The sequence below is a fragment of the Dipodomys merriami genome, unplaced genomic scaffold (genome assembly GCF_024711535.1).
Source record: "Dipodomys merriami isolate MVZ:Mamm:240054 unplaced genomic scaffold, mDipMer1.0.p SCAF_52, whole genome shotgun sequence".
Classification (NCBI taxonomy): Eukaryota; Metazoa; Chordata; class Mammalia; order Rodentia; family Heteromyidae; genus Dipodomys; species Dipodomys merriami.
The window spans coordinates 8354798-8370731 of NW_027206091.1; the positions used below are offsets into that span (position 1 = coordinate 8354798).

The 15934-nt window shown below is 50.2% G+C and overlaps 2 protein-coding genes across 5 annotated transcripts; one reads left to right on the forward strand and one right to left on the reverse strand.

Annotated features, from left to right (window-relative positions):
* Positions 1–1277: 1277 nt before the first annotated feature.
* Positions 1278–8208, reverse strand: LOC138811179 (glutamate-rich protein 4-like). Of its 4 annotated transcripts, XR_011367330.1 has the most exons (5): positions 8152–8208; positions 4346–4577; positions 3444–3669; positions 2776–2888; positions 1278–2305 (listed from the first exon to the last, which is right to left on the reverse strand). XR_011367330.1 is itself a non-coding variant. In XM_069998850.1 (4 exons), the coding sequence occupies exons 2-3, from the start codon at positions 4517–4519 to the stop codon at positions 3451–3453; spliced, it is 393 nt and encodes a 130-aa protein (XP_069854951.1). In that variant the 5' UTR covers positions 4520–4577; positions 8152–8208; the 3' UTR covers positions 1278–2305; positions 3444–3450. The 4 variants fall into 4 exon arrangements, 3 of the variants coding, with proteins under 3 accessions (XP_069854951.1, XP_069854950.1, XP_069854949.1); XM_069998850.1 differs by lacking the exon at positions 2776–2888; XM_069998849.1 differs by lacking the exon at positions 1278–2305 and having other exon boundaries at positions 2464–2888.
* Positions 7984–15671, forward strand: LOC138811178 (distal membrane-arm assembly complex protein 2-like). The gene is made up of 6 exons (XM_069998847.1): positions 7984–8024; positions 9849–10045; positions 11068–11148; positions 13324–13460; positions 13556–13718; positions 14876–15671. The coding sequence occupies exons 1-6, from the start codon at positions 8007–8009 to the stop codon at positions 15060–15062; spliced, it is 783 nt and encodes a 260-aa protein (XP_069854948.1). The 5' UTR covers positions 7984–8006; the 3' UTR covers positions 15063–15671.
* The last annotated feature ends 263 nt before the right edge of the window (positions 15672–15934 follow it).

Consider the following 15934-nt stretch of genomic DNA (forward strand, 5'->3'; position numbering starts at 1 on the left):
AAAAAACAAAAACAAAAAAAACCATGAGGCTGGGGGGGGGAGATATAATACCACTCAGCTGCTATTTGTTTATTTATTTATTTATTTATTTGCTATGGTGCTTGCACTCAGGGCCTAGGCACTGTCCCTGATCTTTTGCTCAAGGCTAGCGTTCTACTACTTGAGCCACAGGGACACTTCCAGCTTTTTTTGTTTATATGGTACTGAGGACTCAAACCCAGGGCTTCATGCATGCTAGATGAGCACTCTACCACTAAGCCATATTCCCAGCCCTCCCTGAATATTTTAGCAGCAGTAACCAGACAGTATGGGTACTTTACAAAGATAGGAAAGCATGTTTGAGCAAGATTTGCAGAAAGGCTCTGGGCACCTGTGGCTCACATTTGTAATCCTAGCTACTCAGGAGATTGAGATATAAGGATCACAGTTTGAAGCCAGGCAAGCAGGAAAATCCGGGAGACTTATCTGTAATTAATCACAGAAAAACCTAGAAGTGGCACTGTGGTTCAAGTGGTAGAGTGCTAGCCTTGAGTAAAAGAAGCACAGGGACAGTGGCCAAGCCCAGAGTTCAAGCTCCAGGACCAGCCAAAAAGAAGAAAAAAGATTTCCAGGAAGAAACATGGCAAATACTGAAATTCTCACAGACAATGACCATTCACAGAGATTTCCTCACAAGTGATTAAAACAATTCATCCAGAGTTGAACTCAGAGACTCTACATGTACATGGTGGCCACTAGGTGGAGGCAGTATCTCAAGGATAAGATACTAATGATAGACTCCTAATAAGAACTGCAGAACACTTTTTGTTTGTTTTGTTGGTGGTGGTGGGGCTTGAACTCTGGGCCTGAGCCCTGTCCCTGAGCTCTTCAGCTCAAGGCTAGTGCTCTACCACTTGAGCCACAAGCGCCACTTCCAGTTTTCTGGTGGTTAATTGGAGATAAAGAGTCTCATGGACTTTCCTGTCTGGGCTGCTTTAAACTATAATCCTCAGATCTCAGCCTCCTGAATAGCTAGGATTACTGGTGTAAGCCAAATTTTCTCTCTCTCTCTCTCTCTCTCTCTCTCTCTCTCTCTCTCTCTCTCTCTCTCTCTCTCTCTCTCTCTCTCTCTCTCTCTCTCTTTTTGGTCCAGTCATGGGGCCTGAACACTGGGCCTGGGTGCTGTCCCTCAGCTCTTCAGCTCAAGGCTAGCGCTCTACCACATGAGCCACAGCGCCACTTCTGGCTTTTTTCTTTTTGCTTATGTGGTGCTGAGGAATCGAACCCAGGGCCTCAGGCATGCAAGGCAAGTGCTCTACCACTGAGCCACCTTCCCAGCCCCTCTCTCTTTCTCTCTCTCTCTCCTTCCTTTCTTGCTTTGTTTCTTTGCCAGTCCTGGGACTTGAACTCCAGGCCTGAGCGCTACCCCTTAGCACTTTTTTTTTTCCCCTTAGCACTTTTTAAATTTCATTGTAAATGTCATATACAGAGTAAGGGAATTGGTACGTTTCTTTTCTTTTTTTTTTTTTTTGTCGGTTATGGGGCTTGAACTCTGGGCCTGGGTGCTGTCCCCAGCTCTTCAGCTCAAGGCTAGCGCTCTACCTCTTGAGCCACAGTGCCACTTCTGGTTTTCTGGTGGTTTGTTACAGATAAGAGTCTCACAGACTTTCCTACCCAGGCTGGCTTAGAACCACAATCCTCAGATCTCAACCTCCTGAGTAGCTGGGATTACAAGTGTGAGCCACCAGTACCAGATCATTTTTTAAAAAAATTTTGCCAGTCCTGGGTCTTAAACTCAGGGCCTGGGTACTGGCCATGAGCTTCTTTTGCTGAAGGCTAACACTCTACCACTTTGCCACAGCATCACTTCTGGCTTTTTCTGTTTATGTGGTACTGAGACCTCGAATCCAGGGCTTTATGCATGCTAGGCAAGCACTCTACCACTAAGCCACCTTCCCAGCCCCTTCCCGTCATTTTTTAAGGCAGTGGCAGTGTTCTGGATTCTTAGAGGATTTATTGATACATTTGTTTGTTCACTTGCTTGCTTGGCATTGCTAGTGAGTCGCCTATATTTGGCAGGTACTTTACCCCTGAGCCATGCCCCTGACAACTGAATCTTAGGACCGAAACATTCACCATGCATCTGGAGCAGGCTCAGTCCCCGCAAGGCCAGGCTGGGGCTGCAGCCATCTTCCCAGCCATCTCCATGCTCGGGGGACATGCAGGGCAGAAGTCATAGGAGACTCCGATCTTCCCTGTAAGAACTTCCTCAGCGCGTGTTTCTTGCAGCTGTGATGTCCTCTCCAGCTGCTCCGGGCTGCAGAGCCTGTGGGCAGGAGGGCCAACGGCGCTGTCCATGGTGCTGACCACCACGAGCTGGAGAACGGCTGGTGAGCCCGGCGCTCCCAGTCTTCTCCCCCATCCCTCTCCCCCATCTCGGTCCTAGGGCTTGAACTCAAGCACTGTAACACCTGAAGGGAGGGAAGGAGGGAAAGAGGAAGGGAGGGAGGAAGAGCAAGCAGTGGCACGCAGTGCCCAGAGGCCGCCCTGCACGTGCTCTGTGTCTCCCGCAGGTGGCGCTGTCACACACCTGCACCACATCTACTTCCAGGCAGTCTTTTCAGACCCTGGGAATGGAAGCACACGGGGAGGGAACGTGGTCATTCCAGTTGTTGAAGCGGGAGGGGGAGCGAGGGGAGTCGCTCCACGGTACAGCATTTGCACAGTGTGCAACAGGCTCCGAGTTGGGGCAAAAAATAAACAGGAGAACCTGACTGCGAAGACTCTTTCCTTCACCTGTGTGGATGATGCAACTCAAAATCACAATGACAGCTCTGGGGGCGTGGCTCAAGTGGTAGAGCACCTGCCTAGCAAGGCAGGAGAGGCCTGAGTTCAAATCCCAGTCCCACCTGGAAACAAACCGAAAAGGTAAAATGGCCGATGCTTTGATGCCAATACATTCAAAATATTGCCATCCCAATATATAACCATTATTTTTTAATTTCTTATACCATATTGGCACATCTCCAGACATGTTTTAAGTGCTCAAGAGCCAACCTTTGGCTGGTGGCCACCGGGGTGCTGACCTTCCAAAGAGGCTTGATTTCCCAACCACACCTGAATTCCTGTGCCCTGCCCACCTCATCCGCAACCAATCTCCTGCCACCTCATCTACAACCAACCTCCACCCACGTCACTTGTAACCAAGCCCCACCCACTTAAAACTCCGCCCATCTCACCTGCAACCAAGCCCCACCCACCTCAAACGCCACCAAACCCCGGCCCACTTCACCTGCAACCGGACCCTGCCCACCAAATCTGCAACTAAACCCCACCCACCTCAAACCCCGCCCATCACAACTCTAGGCAAATCCCACCCACCACATCTGCAAACCAAGCCCCACCCATGCCGCTGGGGCCACAGCCTAGATGGTCATCTTCAGAGATTCCGAATGTGATCTGACCTGCACCTCAGATAGTCATCTCAAAGTCAGGGAGGCGAGTGGCCAGGCCGAAGACCCCTAAGTGTGCTTCCTCCCTCTTCTCCTGAGACTCCTCCTCTTCTTCCTCTTCATAGACCTCCTCCTCCTCTTCTAGGATGGCAACCAGGTCCTCCCGAAGAGCTCCCATCTCCAGCCCCAGGCTGCACAGCTGGCCCAGTAACTGGATATCCATTCTGCGTAGGTTGCCCTGCCAAGAAGAAGAGCACCATAGATAGGCAGGCCACCAGGGGCCCCAGGCAGGAATCTGTCCCTCATTCATCAGTGACACTTTCTTCTTCAAATTGCTCATGATCTCTATTTCTCTGATCTGTCTGCCCCTGCTCTTGCTCTAATTTCCACCCCATCTCTGGGTCCATTCCTATCTCTCATTCTATGTCTCCACTTTTCCCTCTATCTCAGCCTCATTCTCTACTTTGGTCTTCAATCTCTGACCTTTTCTTCTTCTTCCTCATTTTGTTTTTGTTTTTTTGTGCCAGTCCTGGGGCTTGAACTCAGGGCCTGGGCACTGTCCCTAAGCTTCTTTTGCTCCAGGCTAACATTCTACTACTTGTGCCACAGCACCACTTCCGGCTTTCTCTGTTTATGGTACTGAGGAATTGAACCCAGGGCTTCATGCATACTATGCAAGCACTCTCCCACTAAGCCTCATTCCCAGCCCATCTGTACATTTGTGTTTGTTGTTCATGGTAGGCTTTCATCATGTAGCCCTGGCTGGCCTCAAGATCCTCCTCCCTCAGCCTCCCAAAAGCTGGGATGACAGGTGCGCGGAAGCCCCTGATTAATCTCTGGCCCTTTTCTATTTCTACTTATTCATTCATTTCCCTGCCCCCCTCTCTCCTGTCCTTCCAAGCCTGGTCACTCACCAGCTCCTCCCAGATCCATTGCAAGCTCTCCTGGGCTTCTTCACGGTCTGGCCCTGGTGACAGCAGTGTCTGGCTCAAGCTCTCCTCTGGTGGGGGTTCCCTCAGGGCAGGGGGAGGCGGGCCGAGCCCCGAGGGCTCTAGGCCGGCTTGCTTTAGCTGTATCCACAGTTCCATCGGGTCTGAGAGGTGACTGCCAGAGCAGGAAGTAGCAAGGTCCAGGGTGACCCAGTCCCTGGAGAGTTGTGGGTTGGGAGGGAGGAAAGGGCAGCTGGGGGAAGAACTGGCAGAGACGTCCCAAAGTCCACTCTTGAGGGAGAATCTGCTGCCCACGTGTTCCTCAGCACTGGCTGTTCAGTGTCTTGTTACGTTACCTGTTTCTGCTGGCTCCTCCCACCTCTGCAGCCTCCACACTTCAGCCTCCCTCACTGAACTTTCTCCCCTGAAGCTCTTGACTTGCCCACAGCTCTGACTTTGCTTGTTTTATTTATTTATTTTTTTGGTCATGGGGCTTGAACTCTGGGCCTGGGCGCTGTCCCTGAACTCTTCAATCAAGGTGTGAGTGCTCTACCACTTGAGCCACAGCACCACTTCTGGTTTTCTGGTGGTTAAGTTGGAGATAAGAGTGTTACAGATTCCTAAACTGGCTAGCTTTGAACTGTGCTCCTCAGATCTCAGCCACCTGGGATTACAGGCATGAACCACCAGTGCCAACCCTTGCTTTTTTTTTTTTTGGCTCAGACCATGCCATGGATGCTTCTTCACCAGAATGTTCCGTGTCCAGGCTTCTGGCTACAGGAGAACTAACAATTCCACTGCCTCTGAACTTGACTGAGGTGATTGGCCCTGTCAAGATGGTCCTGCTGTGGAAAAAACTGGCAAGTATTGCAGTCATTGACAGGTATAGTCCCTTCTTTCAAGCCCAAGGTGTTAAAAAAAAATCCTTCAAAACACCAGGCACAGTGGTGCATTCCTATAATCCTGTGTTTGGGAGGGGGAATCAGGGGGATCAGGAGTTTGAGGTCAACCTGGATTGAATAGCAAGAAGTTATCTCAGGGCCAGGGGCTGGTGGCTCACGCCTGTAATCCTAGCTACTCAGGAGGCTGAGATCTGAGGATCACAGTTCACAACTAGCCTGGGCAGAAAAGTCCGTGAGACTCATCTCCAATGAACCACCAGAAAACTGGAAGTGGCACTGTGGCTCAACTGGTAGAGCAAGCACTCGCCTTGAGTGAAGAGCTGAAGGACAGTGCCCAGGCCCTATGACTGACAAAGAAGAGGAAGAGGAAGAGGAAGAGGAAGAGGAAGAGGAAGAAGAAGAAGAAGAAGAAGAAGAAGAAGAAGAAGAAGAAGAAGAAGAAGAAGAAGAAGAAGAAGAAGAGGAGGAGGAGGAGGAGGAGGAGGAGGAGGAGGAGGAGGAGGAGGAGGAGGAGGAAGAAGAAGAAGAGGTGGCGGCGCAACAGCACCAGTAGTTGTTATCTCTGCACAAAACAAAATTTAAAAATAAATAAAATAAAACCCACCATGGACATGCAATAGATTCCAAGCCCCTGACTTAATACTGACCACCTTCCTGAACTCAAGACCCTAACTAAGCATGCTAAGGTCTCAAAATGATGTCTCAGGGATTTCAAAGACAATATAGCCAGAATAGAACTCTCGTGAAGGCCTGGTCTCAACTGGAACTTACTCCACTGGACCCACTTCTGCTGACACTATAACAAAATCATAATCTTACCAGCTTTAAACAAAACACTGGATTATTCTCTTGCCAGGGGCTGGTGGCTCACATCTATAATCCTAGCTACTCAGGAGGCTGAAATGTGAGGATCAAGGTTTAAAGCCAGCCTGAGCAGGAAAAGTCCATGATCTTTTTTTTTTTTTTGGGGGGGGGGTGGGAGGGTTGGTCCTGGGGCTTGAACTTAGGGCTTGGGCACTGTCCCTGAGATCTTTTGCAAAGGGCTAATACTCTATCACTTAGGCCACCAGGGCACTTCCAGCTTTTTCTAAGTAGTTTATTGGAAATAAGAGTTTTACAGGCTTTCCTGACCAGCCTGGCTTCAAACTACAATCCTCAAATCTTACCCTCCTCAGTAGTTAGGGTAACAAGCATGAGCCACTGGTGACTCCAGTGAACTACCAGGAAATGGGAAGTGGCGCAGTAGCTCAAAGTTATAGAGTAGCTAGCCTTGAACAAAAGAGCTCAGGACCAGTGCATAGCCTCTGAGCTCAAACCCATGACTGACAAAAAAAAAAAAAAAAAAAAGGACAAAGAAAAAAAAGATTATTCTCTTAAAGTTCTGGACGGGCTGGGATGTAGCTCAGTGGCAAAGCACTTGCCTAGCAAGTGCAACATCCTGGGTTCGATCCCCAGTACCAAAAAAAAAAAGAAAAGAAAAGACAAAAAAAACCCAAACAAAATAAAGTTCTGGAGGTCAGCCGGGCACTGGTGGCTCACACCTGTAATCCTAGGTGCTCAGGAGCCTGAGATCTGAGGATCCTGACAATTCAAAGCCAGCCAGGGCAGGAAAGTCTGTGAGACTCTTATCTCCAATAAACCACTAGAAAAAAAACTAGAAGTGGTGCTGTGGCTCAAGCAGTTAGAGCACTGGCTTTGAGCTGAAGAGCTAAGGGATAGCACCCAAGCCCAGAGTTCAAGCCCCATGACTGACAAAATAAATAAATAAAAATCTGAAGGTCAGGAATCTAACCCAGAAAGAGTGTTCATGCCTGTAATCCTAGCTACTTCTAACTTCCAGAACTTTAAGAGAATAATTTTTCTTTTTATTGTTGGTTGGCTTGAATGCAGAATGCTGTCCCTGAGTTTTTTCCCTCAAGAGGAAAGTCCTTTTTTTTTTTTTTTGCCAGTTCTGGGGCTTGGACTCAGGGCCTGGGTACTGTTTCAAGGCTAGCACTCTACCACTTGAGCCACAGCACCACTTCTGCCCCTTTATGTTTATGAGGTACTGAGGAATTGAACCTAGGGCTTCATGAATGCTAGGTAAGCACTCTACCACTAAACCACATCCCCAGCCCAAAGAGAGGCTTTTCTCCAACTAACCACCAAAAATCTGGAAGCAGAACTGTAGTTCAAGTGGTAGAGCACCAATTTTAAGGAAAAAGAGCACAAAGGCACTGCAGCCAGGCCCTGGACCTAGGAACCAAAGAGAGAGAGAAAGACAGAGAGATAGAGAAAGAAAATAAAGGTGGAAAGGTGCTCAAAGTAATCATTTAACCCAAGAGCTACTCAGGATGCTGAGAGCTGAGGAAAGCAGTTCAAAGCCAGATTGGACAGAAAAATCCCTGAGAGGCTTTTCTCCAATTAACCACCAAAGAGCTGGAAGTGGAACTGTGGCTCAAGGGGGTAGAGCACCAGCCTTAAATTAAAAAGATGAAGGAACTGCAGCCAGGCTTTGCATTCAAGCCCTAGGACCCGAACAAAGATAAAAAGAAAGAAGCAAGGAAGAAAAAAAAAAAGAGAGAGAAAAAAAGGATTTAAAAAAAGGAAAGGCGCTCAAAGTAATCCCTTAACACAAGACGCGTAAAGGGTGAGCGCTCCTTTAAGAGGAGGGCTGGAAAGCTGGGGGGCGGGGCCTAAGAGACCTCCCGGACGGAACCACGTGGCCTTTGGAATCCCCGCCCCTTCCCGTTTATGGGTGCAAGATGGCGGCGCCCAGAGCGGTAGGTGACCTAGCGTTCCCCAAACCTAAGTTCTCCCCCTGCAGCCTTCCCTTCAGGGACCTCGCCGCCAGAAAGCAGCAGCATCCCCCTGCGCCTCCCTGAATCTCCCTGCGCCGGGAGTGGGCACCTGCGGTTCCTCGGGGCCGAGATATCCCGACGGTGTGGCCGGCAAGAGGAGCGAGCCTTTGACAGTAACAGTGGGCGGGAACTTGGCAGGGAGTAGCCAATGACTGTGAGGGTGTGGTGCCGAAGAGACACGCGCAGCCAATCAGAGGGACGGATTCGGCTCTACAGGGAACCAATAAGCAGGCGAGGGTTGGACCGGAAGGGAATGATTCTTGGAAATGATTGGATGAGAGTCTGGGAGGCGGGGTAGGGGTGGGGGTCGGGAGGGGACGAACACCAGAATTGTGTTGAAAACGGTGGGGGTCGGGAGGGGACGAACACCAGAATTGTGTTGAAAACCCAAAGACAGGAAGGGTTGAACGCTTGAGCCAGCACCAAAAAACTAATGGAAATTTTGTATTTTTGACTGTACTGGGTGTTTAAAACTCAGGGCCAGGTACTTGTCTAAGAAACACACGAGCCATGCTCCGAGCAGTTTTCTGCTTTTTACATAGGGTCCTGAATTTTCCCCCATACTACCCTGGACTGCGGCCCACCAACCTAAGGCAGTACAACATAGCTGAGACCACAGGTGTATACCACCACACCCAAGCTTATTTGCTGAGATGAGGGTCTCTATAACTTTATGCCTGGGATGACCTCAGACCTCCAATTTCTACCTCCCCAGTGGCTGCGATTACGGATGTATGGCCCATACCTGACCTGTGTTTTGAGGAGGCAGGAAATGAATCATTCAGGAAGATCTCAGGGAGAATTCAGTAATGTTTAGGGTTGAATTTGTGAGAATTTTTTTTAAAAAAATCATAAAAATCATTTGGAAAGAAAAAGGCGGTGGCTTTGGAAGAAAATTAAACCAAAGAACCTGGGAAATGCAAGAATGTTTGTCTAAATTCAAGAGAAAATTTAGGGTTCATTAAAGGAAGAACTTAGGCTGGCAGAGTGGTTCAAGTGGTAAAGTACCTGCCTTGGAAAGGTGAATCCCTGAGTTTTGTTGTTTTTTTTTTTTAAAGGCCAGGCACAGGTGGCCGCACCTGTAATCCTAGCTACACCTGAGGCTGAGACTCAAGGATCATGGTTCAAAGTCAGCCCAGGCAGGAAAGTCTTATTTCCAATTAACCCTCACAAAACCCTCAAAAAAAAAAAAAGTGGGACTGTGTCTCAAAGTGGTAGAGTGCTAACCTTGAAAAAAAGAGCTCAGAGACAGGGCCCAGGCCCTGAGTTCAAGCCCTATGAGAGGAGGAGGAGAAGGGGGAAGAGGGGAGGGAGAAAGAGGGAGGAGGAAGAAAAAATAATTTGAGGAAAATATAATGCTAGCTATTCAGGAGGCTGAGATGTGCAGATCACAGTTCAAAGTCAACCCAGTCAGGACAGTATGTGAGAATCTTTATCTCCAGTGAACCACCAGAAAAGCTGGAAGTAGAACTGGGGCTCAAGTGGTAGAGCACTAGCCTTGAGCAAAAGCAGCTCAGGCACAGCGTCCAGGCCCTGAGTTCAAGCCCTATTACACACACACACACACACACACACACACACACACACACACACACACACGCACGCACGCACGCACGCACGCACGCACGCACGCACGCACGCACGCACGCACGCACGCACGCACGCGCGCGCAGGGGATTAAGGTTTATGGAGCAAAAAAACATAACCTTGCTTCAGGTTCAACCCCTCCTTTCCTGTCCTCCTTAGTTCCAACGCCTGGTGGCCTCAGAACTGTGTAAGAATTCCAGAGGCCTCCAAGGTCTGAGTGGGGTGGTGGCCCCAGAGAGCAATCAGAAGAAGAAAAGGACTCTCCTTCAATTCCTGTCTGACTACTTCTATGACATGGAGGCCCTGAGGGAGTACTTGCTGCGGAGGCAGATTTTGAAGGTGCAGAGGAAAAATCGGTGAGAACCTGAGGCCTGGAAGGCCTGGTGGAGATCCTGGGGCTAGGACCACCCAGATGGAGTCCAGCTCCTGCCCGTGCACTCGCAGGTCTTTACCCCCCTCCCCCCACACTTCCTCTGCCAACTTCAGCTCCAGCCCACAGCTTTGTATAAGGTTCCTCCTCCTTCAAGCTCCTCTCTCACCAGCTGCAGTTGGGGGTGTCGCTGGAATCTCAGCCCTAGGATGACTAAAACCAATGTTCATTTCTTCCTTAAAAAAGTGTGTTCAGGTTGGGAATGTGGCTTAGTGGTAAAGTGCTTGCTTAGCATGCATGAAGCCCTGGGTTCGATTCCTCAGCACCACATAAACAGAAAACGACAGAAGTGGCACTGTGACTCAAGTGGTAGAGTGCTAGCTTTGAGCAAGAGAAGCTCAGGGACAGCGCCCAGGCCCTGAGTTCAAGCTCCAGGACTGGCAAAACAAATAAAAAGAAAATGTGCTCATTCCAGGAATGGGTACCACCTTCCACCAACTTGTTTAGCCCAAATATAAAAGAGTCTTCCCCCCTCTGCCTCTCTTGGCTTCTCTGCCCTTCACAACTAGTCTGGCAGTACTAGAATATTCCAAATGTGACCAGTTCACATTTCACATTTGGGCACCCCTTGGGCACCCCATATCATCCTAGCTACTCAGGAGGCTGAGATGTGAGGATCATAGTTCATAGTTAGCCCAGGTAGTAAAGTCTGTAAGACTCTTATCTCCAATGAGCCATCAAAAAAAACTCTGGACTGGAGGCATGGCTCAAGTGTCAATGGAAAAAGCCCAATGAGAGTTGAAGGCCCTGAGTTCAAGTCCCAGTACTTGCACACAATCTTCAAGGACTAAGGCTTAGCCCTTATACTAGAATACTAGCATTCTAGTAAACTCTCAGTAAAGACTTGCAACCAGGCTACTGTGTTTGCTTGGTGTCCCAGACACCTGACATGCCAGAAGGAACCCTGGGGTTTTCCAGTCCTAATCTTTGCTCTGGTTCTCTCTGCAGATCCTTCCTTGCCCTGAAGGAGCACTATGGCCCCTATGTCACAGGTGCCTACTTCGCCCTGAAGCTGGGAGGTGCAGTCAAGTAAGACAAAGGTTTCAGATTGGAGGGAGGGGGCAGGGATCCCTAAGGCTTGGGCAGTCACTGGGAGGCGGTGAGCTCCCCACTGCCACCTAGTGGCCATGTGGCAGAGGGTTTGTTCCTGGGCTTCTGTTTTGTATGTAATAAAATGGGATAGGTAGGTACTAAGGGGGCTGAAATCTGAGAATTGTAGTTCAAAGCCAGCCCAAGGAAGGAAAGTCTGTAAGACTCTTATCTCTAATTAACCACCAGAAAACCAGTACTGGAGATGTGGCTCAAAGTGGTAGAGCGCTAGCTTTGAGCAAAAGAACTCAGGGACATGGGGCTAGGAATGTGGCTTAGTGGTAGAGTGCTTGCCTAGCATGCATGAAGCCCTGGGTTCCAATTCCTCATACCATATAAACAGAAAAAGCCATAAGTGGTGCTATGGCTCAAGTGGTAAGTTCAAGCCCCAAGACTGGCAATAAAACCCCCAACAAAACAAAACAAAAAAAACTCAGGGACAGCACCTAGGCCTTGAGTTCAAGCCCCAAGACTGAGAAAGGAAAGAAGAAAAAAGAAAGAAAAGAAAAGAAAAAGGGCAAAAAAGAAAAGAAAAGAAAAGAAGAAGGTCCAGTGTTTGTAGATGTGTCATAAAAATTGGGATTTTTGCCTGGTATTGGTGGCTCACGCCTGTAATCCTAGCTACTCAGAAGGCTGAGATCTGAGGATCACAGTTCAAAGCCAGCCTGGACAAGAAAGTCCGGGGGGGGGGGGCGGATTTTTTGCCCTCTAAACCTTTGTAAGGAGGTATAACAAAGCAAATGTGTTCAATAAAGTTAGCCAGCTGGGAAGGGTGGCACAAACCTGTAGTCCCAGATACTCAGGAAGGAGAGGTTAGGGGTAGGAAGGATTTCTTGAGCTCAGGAGTTCAGTAACCCACCTGGGACACATAGCATGACTCCATCTCAAAAGAATTTTTCTGGGCTGGGAAGGTGGCTCAGTGGTAGAGTGCTTGCCTAGCATGCATGAAGCCCTGGGTTCAATTCCTCAGCACTACATACACAGAAAAAGCCAGAAGTCGCCGGGCGCTGTAATCCTAGCTACTCAGGAGGCTGAGATCTGAGGATCGAGGTTCAAAGCCAGCCAGGGCAGGAAAATCTGTGAGACTCTTATCTCCAATAAACCACTTGAAAACTGGAAGTGGTGCTATGGCTCAAGTGGTAGAGTGCTCACCATGAGCTGAAGAGCTCAGGGACAGCACCCAAGTCCAGAGTTCAAGCCCCACAACCAACAACAACAACAACAAAAAAGACTCTCTCCCCCCCCCACCCTCCCCACCCCCGCCAGTTCTGGAGCTTGTCCCTAAGTTTCCTTTGCTCAAGGCGAGTACTCTGCCACTTGAGCCAAAGCGTCACTTCTGGCTTTTTCTTTTTTTTTGTCTGTCATGGGGCTTGAACGCTGTCCCTGAGCTGCTTTTGCTCAAGGCTAACACTCTACCACTTGAGCCACAGCACCACTTCCAGCTTTTTTGAGTAGTTTCTTAGAAATAAAGGTCTTATTAAGTTTCCTTCTGCAGTGGCTTCAAACTGTGAACCTCAGATCTCAGCCTCCTGAGTAGGTAGGATGACAGGCATGAGTCACTGACTGGCAAGACAGTCTTTTTTTTGTTTTTGTCAGTCGTGGGGCCTGAACTCTGGGCCTGGGTGCTGTCCCTCAGCTCTTCAGCTCAAGGCTAGTGCTCTACCACTTGAGCCACAGCGCCACTTCTGGCTTTTTCTGCTTATGTGGTGCTGAGGAATCGAACCCATGGCCTCATGCATGCAAGGCAAGCACTCTACCACTGAGCCACCTTCCCAGCCCTCCCAAGACAGCCTTTCTTGCTGAGTAAAGTGGCTCCTGTCTGTAGTCTCAGCTACTGAGGCAGGTAGAGATTGTCAGGATCACAATCCTAGACTGGCCCTGGACAAAAACAAAAGACTTTGGCTCCCATTGGTTCCTGGAGGCCTGTTAAGCAGCATCTTAGGTTTGGGACAGAGGGGTCATTTGGCTGTCTGGGAGGATCTGTTCTCATCCAGCATCTCTTGGGCCCTGGGTGCTGGTGTGTGATGCATCCCATGGTCACAGGACCACACAGGGCACCAGCCCCTTCAATGGGGCGCTGTGGGCACCTCTGACCTTCCCTCCCCACCCCTCCAGGTTCCAGGGCCAAGAGTGGATCCGGCCCAGCAAGCATGGCTGGATCTCTCCCTCGTTAGGTGATCTGCACTCGGTACCTGTAGAGGCCGTGGATGTCAGCGGTTGCGTCATCAACTACGAAGGCCTGGACCACATCTGTGAGCCGGCAGCCCAGGAGGGAGTGGGCGGCAGGGAAGGGACGCGGGGCTTCCCCAAGGACCCCTGGTGACCCCAGCCTTCTGCCTCCTTGCAGTGCTCCTGAAGGAGCTCCGCTCCCTGTCCCTGCAGCGCTGTCCCCACGTGGATGACTGGTGCCTCGCTCGTCTCTACCCGCTGGCCGGCTCGCTGCAGGAGCTGTCGCTGGCCGGGTGTCCCCGAGTCTCCGAACGGGGCCTCGCCTGCCTCCACCACCTCCAGTGAGACCCCAGGCCAGGCTGGCACCATGCCAAGCCCACTCCCGCCTAGCACCGATTCAGTGGAGAGTGAGGAGGAGGGCTACTGGGCTGTCCCCATGTCCCCTCCCTCCGCCACAGCCCAGGGGTGTGAGCACAAGGGAGCAGTCACTTGGGCTAGAACTCAGGGCCTGAGCTTCTTTGTTCAAGGCTAGCACTCAACCACTTGAGCCACAGCCTCACTTCTGGCTTTTTCTGAGTAGTTTATTGGAGATAAGAGCCAGTCTGGGCTGGCTTTGAACCTGGATCCTCAGATCCCAGCCTCCTAAGTAGCTAGGATTACAGGCCATGACTCACTGGTTGCCTGGCTTTTTAACTCCTGCTTTTGTTGGAATGAAAATGCCACGCTGTTTGCACAGCAGCAGAACAGTTGGACCCAACAGCCGTATTTGTGATTAACAGTGGATTTCATCTCCTTAACCAGTTGTAGACTTAGTTTGAATATGGCCAGGTACCGATAGCTCACACCTGTCATCCTAGCTGCTCAGGAGGCTGAGATCTGTGGCTCACGGTTTGAAGCCAGCCTGCACAGACAAATTCTGGAGACTCTTTATTTCCAATTAACTAACAGAAAACTAGAAGTAAGAGCTGTGGCTCAAGTGGTAGAGCATCAGCCTTAAGCAAAACAAACAAACAAAAAAAACTAAAGGAGAATGTGAGGTCCTGAGTTCAAGCACCCTAATGGGCATACACACACAGCTTTATTCTGAGGCCTGGGCTGTGGTTCAGTGGTAGAGTACCTCAGTACTGCCTCAAAAAATCTTTTTTAGGAAGCCAGGTGCTGGTGGCTCACACCTGTAACCCTAGCTACTCAGGAGGCTGAGATCTGAGGATTGTGGTTCAAAGCCAGCCTAGGCAGGAAAGTTCCTGAGACTCTTATCTCCAATGAACCATCAAAAAAAAAAAGCCAGAAATGGAGTTGTGGTTCAAGTGGTAGAACACCAGCCTTGGACACAGAAGCTCAAGGATATCACCTAGGCCCAGAGTTCAAGCCCCAAGACCAGCACCAGAAAAGAAAAAGGTTTTATGAAGCTGGGGGTTGAGATGAGGCTCAGGACCCCCACCCATGTGTACGCGTGCACACCAGGGCTGGCCTCACTGCCCTCCTTGCCTTCTTCCAGGAACCTCCGCCGATTAGACATCTCGGACCTCCCTGCTGTGTCCCACCCCGGCCTCACTCACATCCTGGTGGAGGAGATGCTGCCGCACTGCGAGGTGGTGGGGGCCAGCTGGGCCCAGGACCTGCAGCCAGGGGACACACCCAGTCCCGTCCAGTCTAGCCTTCAGTCCACAGCCCACTCCAGCTAGGCCTCAGAGCGCTGTGTGATGTCCAGTGTGTCACTGTGGCTTCGTGAGGTTTACGCAGCACCAGGTACTGGCAGATCAGAGGGAGAGAGAGAAACGCAAGATGGGATTGTTAGTCCTGGCTCGCATCTGTCAGGCTGTCTTCACAGCAAAGCTGCAGGCGGCTCTGTGGCACCCTCATCTAGCGGCTCCCCCAAATGGTTCCCCTGAGCCATACCACCAGGTGCACAGCCATGGCCCCACAAAGGGCCTGTTCTTGTTTGTCTGCTCTGTGAAGATGGAGCTGGGCCTTTGGAGTATTTCTTTGCCAGATATACAGTGAGCTTGGTTGGGAGAAAGTGCTGGGGAACCATTCAGGGAAGAAGCATGGAATCCCCATACCCACAGCTCACAGCTTCTCAGGGCCTCGGGTCTCAGATGGTCCTCAGCATCCTCTGACACCTCTACCTCAGCTGCCTCGTGGGGTGTGGGAGGATGAGGGGGACACCAGAGCTCTCCAGAATCCCAGATAGATTTCCAGTCAGTTCCGAGGCACTTTACCAGTGAATCCATCATGGTTCCAATTTGCTGTTGAAGTCAATAATCCTATATATTAAACTTTCCCCATTTGAATTACTGTCTTTTTTTTTTTTTTCCTCCTCTTGATTGGATCTGGAGTCCTAGGATTGGTCTGAGTGGGCCTTTGGATTTGAGCACAGCACTGTGTTCCTGGCTAATGGGACAGAAAATGCTAGAAATTCCTGCATGCAGCAGCCTCAGGATCCCCAAAGTTCTCTGGTACCTAAAGGAAACACACACACACACACACACACACACACACACGCACGCACGCACGCGCGCACACACACACAGTGTTCCTGGTTAATGGGACAGAA

Excerpts from the sequence above, each read along its gene's own strand:
- LOC138811179 (XM_069998850.1), bottom strand. The coding sequence starts at position 4,519 with ATGGAACTGTGGATACAGCTAAAGCAAGCCGGCCTAGAGCCCTCGGGG. Across the intron at positions 3,670-4,345 it reads AATGGATCTGGGAGGAGCTG|GGCAACCTACGCAGAATGGA; the intron begins GTGAGTGACCAG and ends TCTTCTTGGCAG.
- LOC138811178 (XM_069998847.1), top strand. Across the intron at positions 10,046-11,067 it reads AAGGTGCAGAGGAAAAATCG|ATCCTTCCTTGCCCTGAAGG; the intron begins GTGAGAACCTGA and ends TTCTCTCTGCAG. Across the intron at positions 11,149-13,323 it reads AAGCTGGGAGGTGCAGTCAA|GTTCCAGGGCCAAGAGTGGA; the intron begins GTAAGACAAAGG and ends CCACCCCTCCAG.